At 49.7% G+C, this 8467-nt stretch overlaps 1 protein-coding gene across 1 annotated transcript; it reads left to right on the top strand.

Annotated features, from left to right (window-relative positions):
- Nucleotides 1-5595: 5595 nt before the first annotated feature.
- Nucleotides 5596-7571, top strand: TMED10 (transmembrane p24 trafficking protein 10). Its single transcript, XM_073587618.1, has 5 exons — nucleotides 5596-5895; nucleotides 6628-6748; nucleotides 6820-6893; nucleotides 7005-7131; nucleotides 7209-7571. Exons 1-5 carry the CDS (start codon nucleotides 5677-5679, stop codon nucleotides 7328-7330), a joined length of 663 nt encoding a protein of 220 aa, XP_073443719.1. The 5' UTR covers nucleotides 5596-5676; the 3' UTR covers nucleotides 7331-7571.
- The last annotated feature ends 896 nt before the right edge of the window (nucleotides 7572-8467 follow it).

The following is an 8467-nucleotide window of genomic DNA, read 5'->3' as shown; positions in this document are numbered from 1 at the left end:
CATAAAGCATGTGAGAACATGATGCGAGGAACCTTGTTATGGTAAAAGATTTTGAATGGGCAACAGAGGGATAGTTAGGATAAAAGGAACCTGTCACCTCCTTTTTCAGCTATGAGCTGCGGCCACTGCCTTTCAAGGCTTATCTACAGCATTTTAGAATGCTGTAGATAAGCCCCTGGTCCGACCTGAAAGAGAAGAAAAACAAGTTTTATCATACTCACCTGGGGGCGGTCCGGTCCGATGGGTGTCGCAGGTCCGGTGCCTCCCATCTTCATACAATGTCGTCATCTTCCTTGCTTCCTGTCGTGGCTCCTGCACAGGGGTACCGATCTGCCCTGTTGAGGGCAGAGCCAAGTACTGCAGTGCGCAGGTGCCAGGAAAGGTCAGAGAGGCCCAGCGCCTGCACACTGCAGTACATGTGGTCCTTGCGTCTTCACCGTCAGATGCAATCCAGGGAAAAGGGCGAGCTAGGACGCCCCTAGAGTTATAGACAGGGAAGGAGCCCCTGGTCCTGGGACACCCGACAACAGAGTCATGCCACTCCCTCAGCGTATAGACGCTTTCTCAGAGTACAGACGCTCCCTCGACGTACAGACACTCTCTCAGAGTACAAAGCTCTTGTCAGTGGAGTTTTAGTCTTCCAATTAGAAATCGGCCAGACCTGAATAAGTAAGATGATTTGTTCTTTATTGATCATGCCGGCATGGAGAAAGAATGACAGCCACACCAGATGTGAGCAGTCACCTGTCTGACCCAATACAGATTCTTGGTTTTTAAGTAGAAGAACAGAAAGGCGTTCAAAATAGAAAGTTTGCAAAATAGTACATATGTTGGAATATGCTTAGCTGTCAGCAATCCTTATCTACGTTACCAGAGTACAAAAAAGGGATGAGTTTATTTTGTACGTAAGACAACATAAGCAAACTAAGCATTACACCCATGTCTTCACAAAATGTCAGCTGAAAAGTTTTTAAGTCAAAAGTCAAGAATTTTCGAATGTCATACATGCAATCATGTTCATATATATACATACTGTATATATATATATATATATATATATATATATATATATATACACACACACATATACACACATATATATACATACACATAAAAGAAAGGACTTTATTACAATTATTATAACAGCTCTCAGTATACAGATGCTTCCTCAGAGTACAGACGCTACCTCATAGTCGCTCCCTCAGAGTACAGACGCTCTCTCTGAGTATAGATGCTCTCTCCGAGTACACTCTCTGAGTACAGATGTTCTCAAAGTACAGACGCTCTCTGTGAAGTCGCTTCCTCAGAGTACAGAGCTCTCAGCGTACAGACGCTTCCTCGGAGTACAGACACTACCTCAGTGTGGAGATGCTCTCTCAAAGTGGTCGCTCCCTCAGAGTACAGATGCTCTGAGTACAGACACTCTCTCTGAGTACAATCACTCTCTGAGTAAAGACGTTCTCAGAGCAGACCCTATCAAAGTACAGACGCTCTCGGAGTAGTCGCTCTCTCAAAGTACGTATGCTCCCTCAGAGTATGTACGCTCCCTCAAAGTATGTACGCTCCCTCAAAGTACAGATGTTCTCTCAAAGTTCGGACATTCCCTCAGAGTACAAACACTCCATCAGAGTACAGACACTCCCTCCGTACACTCCCTCAGAGTACATAGGTTTCCTCAGAGTACGTATGCTCCCTCAGAGTACGTACGCTTGCTCAGAGTACAGATGCTCCCTCAGAATATGTACACTCCCTCAGAGTACAGACGCTTTCTCAAAGTTCGGACGTTCAATGAGTACAAACACTCCATCAGAGTACAGACGCTCCCTCAGAGTACATACACTCCTTCAGAGTACAGACACTCCCTCAGAGTACAGACACTCCCTCAGAGTACGTACGCTTCCTCAGAGTACGGACGCAACCTCAGAGTAGTACACTCCCTCAAAGTACAGACGCTCCCTCAGAGTACGTAGGCTCCCTCAGAGTATGTAGGCTCCGTCAGAGTACAGATGCTTCCTCAGAGTACAGACGCTCTCTCAGGCTGTGTGCCCATGATGCGATTTTTAAGCGTTTTTGCCGCGATTTTCGGCGCAAAAACGTTTAAAAATCTTGTACATGACGCACCCCATGCATTCCTATGGCATTCCGCACATGCTGTGCTAATGCTGCGCTTTTTTCCGCGGCGAATCGCATCGCGGAAAAAATCGCAGCATGATCATTCTTTTGTGCGGAATCGCAAAGAATTGCCGCGATTCCGCACCCATAGGAATGCATGAGAATCGCTTACTTCCCGCATGTGGCTATGCCCACCATGCGCGAAGTTAAGCGTCTCATGTGCGGTTGGTACCCACGGTGTGGAGGAGAGGAGACTGTCCTCCAGGCCCTGAGTACCATACCCCTGTAAAAAAAATAAAAAATCGGGGTATATTTACCTTCCGGCATCACGTGCAGTCTTCCCAGGCCTCAGCGTTCCCAGTAATGCCTTGCAGCAAGGTCCTGTGATGACGTGGTCTCGCGAGATAGCTATAGTAACACGAGACCAACGTCATCACAGGTCTCGCAATGCATCGCTGGGAACGCTGAGGCCCGGGATGGCAGCGCGGGACGTCGGAAGGTAAATATACCCCGATTTTTTATTTTTTTAACATTTTTAACATTTTATCTTTTACTATTGAGGCCGCATAGGCAGCCTCAATAGTAAAAAGCTGGTCACACTTGTCAAACACTATGTTTGACGAGTGTGACCAACCTGTCAATCACTTTCCAAGCGATGCTTCAAATCGCTTGGTAAGTGCTTGAGAAAATCGTGGCAAAATCGCAAACAGAATAGCGGTAAAATCGCGGAGAAATCGCGCGGAAAAAACTGCGCGATTTCTGAGAAGGAGTCCGGTTTTCATTGTGCGTTTTAAAACATAGCCTCAAAGAGTACAGACGCTCCCTCAGAGTACGGACGCAACCTCAGAGTACGTACGCTTCCTCAGAGTACACGCAACCTCAGAGTACGGACGCTCCCTCAAAGTACGGACGCAACCTCAGAGTACAGACGTTCTCTCAAAGTTCGGACGTTCCCTCTGAGTATAAACTCTCCATCACAGTACAGACACTCCATCATAGTACAGACGCTCCCTCAGAGTACGTACACTCCCTCAGAGTACAGACGCTCCCTCAAAGTACAGACGCTCCCTCAAAGTACAGACGCTCCCTCAAAGTACAGACGCTCCCTCAAAGTACAGACGCTCCCTCAGAGTACGAACGCTCCCTCAGAGTACAGACGCAACCTCAGAGTACGGACGCAACCTCAGAGAACAGACGTTCTCTCAAAGTTCGGACGTTTCCTCTGAGTACAAACACTCCATCACAGTACAGACACTCCATCATAGTACAGACGCTCCCTCAGAGTACAGACGCGCCCTCAGAGTATGAACGCTCCCTCAGAATACAGATGCTCCCTCAGAGTACGTACACTCCCTCAGAGTACAGACGCGCCCTCAGAGTACGAACGCTCCCTCAGAGTAAACGCAACCTCAGAGTACGGACGCTCCCTCAAAGTACGGACGCAACCTCAGAGTACAGACGTTCTCTCAAAGTTCGGACGTTCACTCTGAGTACAAACACTCCATCACAGTACAGACACTCCATCATAGTAGAGACGTGCCCTCAGAGTACGAACGCTCCCTCAGAGTACAGACGCGCCCTCAGAGTACGTACACTCCCTCAGAGTACAGACGCTCCCTCAGAGTACGTACACTCCCTCAGAGTACAGACGCTCCCTCAGAGTACGGACGCTCCCTCAGAGTACGGACGCTCCCTCAGAGTACAGACGCTCCCTCAGAGTACACGCAACCTCAGAGTACGGACGCTCCCTCAAAGTACGGATGCAACCTCAGAGTACAGACTTTCTCTCAAAATTCGGACGTTCCCTCTGAGTATAAACTCTCCATCACAGTACAGACACTCCATCATAGTACAGACGCTCCCTCAGAGTACGTACACTCCCTCAGGTACGTACACTCCCTCAAAGTACAGACGCTCCCTCAGAGTACGAACGCTCCCTCAGAGTACGGACGCAACCTCAGAGTACGGACGCAACCTCAGAGTACGGACGCAACCTCAGAGTACGGACGTTCTCTCAAAGTTTGGACGTTCCCTCTGAGTACAAACACTCCATCACAGTACAGACACTCCATCATAGTACAGACGCTCCCTCAGAATACGTACGCTCCCTCAGGTACGTACACTCCCTCAGAGTACAGACGCTCCCTCAGAGTACGTACACTCCCTCAGAGTACAGACGCTCCCTCAGAGTACGTACACTCCCTCAGAGTACAGACGCTCCCTCAGAGTACGTACACTCCCTCAGAGTACAGACGCTCCCTCAGAGTACGAACGCTCCCTCAGAGTACAGACGCTCCCTCAGAGTACAGACGCTCCCTCAGGTACGTACGCTCCCTCAGAGTACGAACGCTCCCTCAAGTACGTACGCTCCCTCAGAGTACGTACACTCCCTCAGAGTACAGACGCTCCCTCAGAGTACAGACGCTCCCTCAGAGTACAGACGCTCCCTCAGAGTACAGACGCTCCCTCAGAGTACAGACGCTCCCTCAGAGTACGTACACTCCCTCAGAGTACAGACGCTCCCTCAGAGTACGTACACTCCCTCAGAGTAGACGCTCCCTCAGAGTACGTACACTCCCTCAGAGTACAGACGCTCCCTCAGAGTACGTACACTCCCTCAGAGTACAGACGCTCCCTCAGAGTACGTACACTCCCTCAGAGTACGTACACTCCCTCAGAGTACAGACGCTCCCTCAGAGTACGTACACTCCCTCAGAGTACAGACGCTCCCTCAGAGTACAGACGCTCCCTCAGAGTACGTACACTCCCTCAGAGTACGTACACTCCCTCAGAGTACAGACGCTCCCTCAGAGTACAGACGCTCCCTCAGAGTACGTACACTCCCTCAGAGTACAGACGCTCGCTCAGGTACGTACGCTCCCTCAGAGTACGTACGCTCCCTCAGGTACGTACACTCCCTCAGAGTACAGACGCTCCCTCAGGTACGTACACTCCCTCAGAGTGCAGACGCTCCCTCAGAGTACGTACACTCCCTCAGAGTACAGACGCTCCCTCAGAGTACGTACACTCCCTGAGTACAGACGCTCCCTCAGAGTACGTACACTCCCTCAGAGTACAGACGCTCTCTCAGAGTACGTACGCTCCCTCAGAGTACGTACGCTCCCTCAGAGTACGTACGCTCCCTCAGGTACGTACGCTCCCTCAGAGTACAGACGCTCCCTCAGGTACGTACACTCCCTCAGAGTACGTACACTCCCTCAGAGTACAGACGCTCCCTCAGGTACATACACTCCCTCAGAGTACAGACGCTCCCTCAGAGTACGTACGCTCCCTCAGAGTACGTACACTCCCTCAGAGTACAGACGCTCCCTCAGAATACGGACGCAACCTCTGCAGACTGATACAATGCTCTTCTAGAACATATCGGTGTAAATTCAGTAACAGTATTTGCTCAGTCACTTCTCATATTAATAGTCCATAAATCGCCGCAGTCATCGGAGCTTACAGTAGAGCACGGTGCGGCGGCTGTGTTGTATCACGTGATGCGCGCAGCCAACGGGGAGCGGCCAGCTCACAAGGGACTAGCCGGAAGTGCTTGAGGTGATGGCGGCTGGTGCGCGCTGCCGCTCTGTGTCCATGACTGCCCCGCTGCTGCTCCTGGCGCTGCTATTGCCGCTTCTATGCGGCTCCGTCACCGCCATCTCCTTCCAGCTACCTCCCAACGGCCGCAAATGTCTGCGGGAAGAGATCCACAAGGATGTGCTTGTCACCGGGGAGTACGACATATCTGAGCCGCACGGCGGGGGCCAGGTCCGCCTGAAGGTGAGAGATGCCGAGGGTCTGCGTGGCCCACTGTATTGGGGGAGGGGGAATAATCACTATATATCTATCGTTCCCTGACCCTTATGTATATAGGACCCCTCTGTACAGGGGAATATACGTGTCTGTATGTAGGGCCCCTCTTTACAGGGGAATATATGTGTGTGTGTGTATATAGATATATATATATATATCCCCTCTGTACAGGGGAATATACGTGTCTGTATGTAGGACCCCTCCGTACAGAAGAATAAATGTGTGTGTATAGGGGCGCTGTGTACAGAGGATTTACGTGTGTATATAGGGCCCCTCAGTACGGTCACACCATAGATTGGTCACTGATGTGTAACTGATACTTGTGAAGAAATTTTGGCTGCATTCCTCATGTACAGGAGGAGGTCCTGAATGTGAGACTCCTGCAGCTGCCAGGCTGTCTCTGGGGCCTCCTCACTGTCATGTGGGAACAGTATCAGCTGTGCCCTTGTACTGATGGTGGCGCTCGGGTGCCGGAGTCATATATGCAGACGTGACCCTGGGATTTATGGAGTTCTGCCACTCAAGCTAACATTGGGGTACAGTGCAGCGTTTAGAATCTGTGCTGTGTGAGGAGAGGCCGAAGTCTGGTTTTGTCATAGTGTATACAGCCATTTTATAAAAGAAGGGTTTAGAGCTGAGGGTGGAGTTTGCATGTTTCTCAGTCACATGACTCAGGTGTTGTCCTGTCTTTGTTTGTAGATCACGGACTCCTCCAACCACATCCTTTACTCCAAGGAAGAGGCCACGAAGGGGAAGTTCGCCTTCACCACCGAGGAGTATGACATGTTTGAGGTTTGCTTTGAAAGCAAGCACCCTGCAGGTTGGTGGTATAGTTAGGTTGGTGCGGGGCCACGACATGGGGGCCACTTACAGCTACATCTGTATCTCCAGGGGCTGGACGTGCTCCCGATCAGATGGTCGTCCTGAACATGAAACATGGAGTAGAAGCCAAGAACTATGAGGAGGTGAGTTCATACCCCACATAGGATCCTGTTCTCCCCTCGCCTCCCCTTTTTGTTGAAGTCCGGTTTATTCACGGCCCCCTGTCTGGGTGACTCCCGGGGCCTGTCTCGTAGATTGCTAAGGTGGAGAAGCTGAAGCCCCTGGAGGTTGAGCTGCGTCGTCTGGAGGATTTGTCGGAATCGATTGTCAATGATTTTGCCTACATGAAGAAGAGAGAAGAGGAAATGAGAGATACCAATGGTAAGCGCTACCCTGCAGTTTTCCCCTTTGGCCGCGATCTCCTTGTTTTCAGCTCCTCATCGCCTTCTCTCTTTCAGAGTCCACCAATGTCCGTGTTCTTTACTTCAGCATCTTCTCAATGTGCTGTCTGATGGGACTTGCTACTTGGCAGGTCTTCTATCTCCGACGTTTCTTCAAGGCAAAGAAGCTGATAGAGTGACCGGCTCCTTTCCCTGCAGGTGTGAATATCTTGGGACTTTATTGTAGGACTGTTTTGCCGCTTCCCCAAAGTGGCTCCTAGGATTGTAGATAACATCTTGGGTCTGTATGACTCCTCTGGAGTCTCCCCGGGGCTGGTAGGGGCCAAGTCTCTCTGCCCTCTTACCAGGTTGCGATACTCTGCAGATCCTGCTCTACATTTTGGATACATAATTTTCACATTAAAAAGAAACAAGGGTGAAGTTTGTGTCTCCTGTCATCTGTGTAGGCTATGTGAGGGGAGTGGTGTGTCTACTGAGTATTCATGTGCCATGACCATAAGGAGACAGTGAAAAGGAGAGGGCAGGGGTCCTCAGGAACACAGAAGGGTAAAGTCTGGGGCTGTGGTAAAAGAAGCTGACAAACTCCATTGAAGGAGTTCATTGCTGTCACTGAGGAGAAGGGCGGCCATATTGCTGTATATACTACTATATCACCACTGAGGAGAAGGGCGGCCATATTACTATGTATATTACTATATCATCACTGAGGAGAAGGGCGGCCATATTACTATGTATATTACTATATCATCACTGAGGAGACGGGCGGCCATATCACTATATATACACGTGATCAAAAATTGTTGGTATCCCTCGCTTAATAACAGAAAAACCCACAATCGTTACAGAAATAACTTGAATCTGACAAAATAATAAAATCAATCTATGAAAGTCAGACATTGCTTTTCAACCATGCTTCCACAGAATTTAAAAAAAAAAAAAATAACTCATGAAATAGGCCTGGACAGAAATTATTATGCATTTATATAGCGCCATTTATTCCATGGCGCTTTACATGTGAAAAGGTGGAAAATATAGACAAGTACAATAAACATGTGTAAGACAAGGGACACAAGTACAGAAGGAGAGAGGACCCTGCCCGCGAGGACTCACAGTCTACAGGGATGGGTGAGGATATACTAGGAGAGGGTAGAGCGGGTCGTGCGGTGGTTCAGTAGACTGAGGATCATTGTAGGCTTGTCTGAACAGGTGGTTCTTCAGGTTCTTCTTGAAGGTTTCCGATGTTGGTGAGAGTCTGATGTGTTGCGACAGAGAGTACGGAGGAAGCACGGGAGAAGTTTTGTATGCCGTTGTGGGAA

This window comes from Dendrobates tinctorius, unplaced genomic scaffold, assembly GCF_039654945.1.
Source record: "Dendrobates tinctorius isolate UK_male_01 unplaced genomic scaffold, ASM3965494v1 ptg000010l, whole genome shotgun sequence".
In the NCBI taxonomy this organism is placed as follows: Eukaryota; Metazoa; Chordata; class Amphibia; order Anura; family Dendrobatidae; genus Dendrobates; species Dendrobates tinctorius.
The sequence above is the reverse complement of the archived record's forward strand: the minus strand, read 5'-3'. Positions and strand labels throughout refer to the sequence as shown.

Coding starts and splice junctions, on each gene's coding strand:
- TMED10 (XM_073587618.1), top strand. CDS start 5,677: ATGGCGGCTGGTGCGCGCTGCCGCTCTGTGTCCATGACTGCCCCGCTG. Junction 5,896..6,627: donor GGGGCCAGGTCCGCCTGAAG/GTGAGAGATGCC, acceptor CTTTGTTTGTAG/ATCACGGACTCCTCCAACCA. Junction 6,894..7,004: donor AAGCCAAGAACTATGAGGAG/GTGAGTTCATAC, acceptor CCTGTCTCGTAG/ATTGCTAAGGTGGAGAAGCT.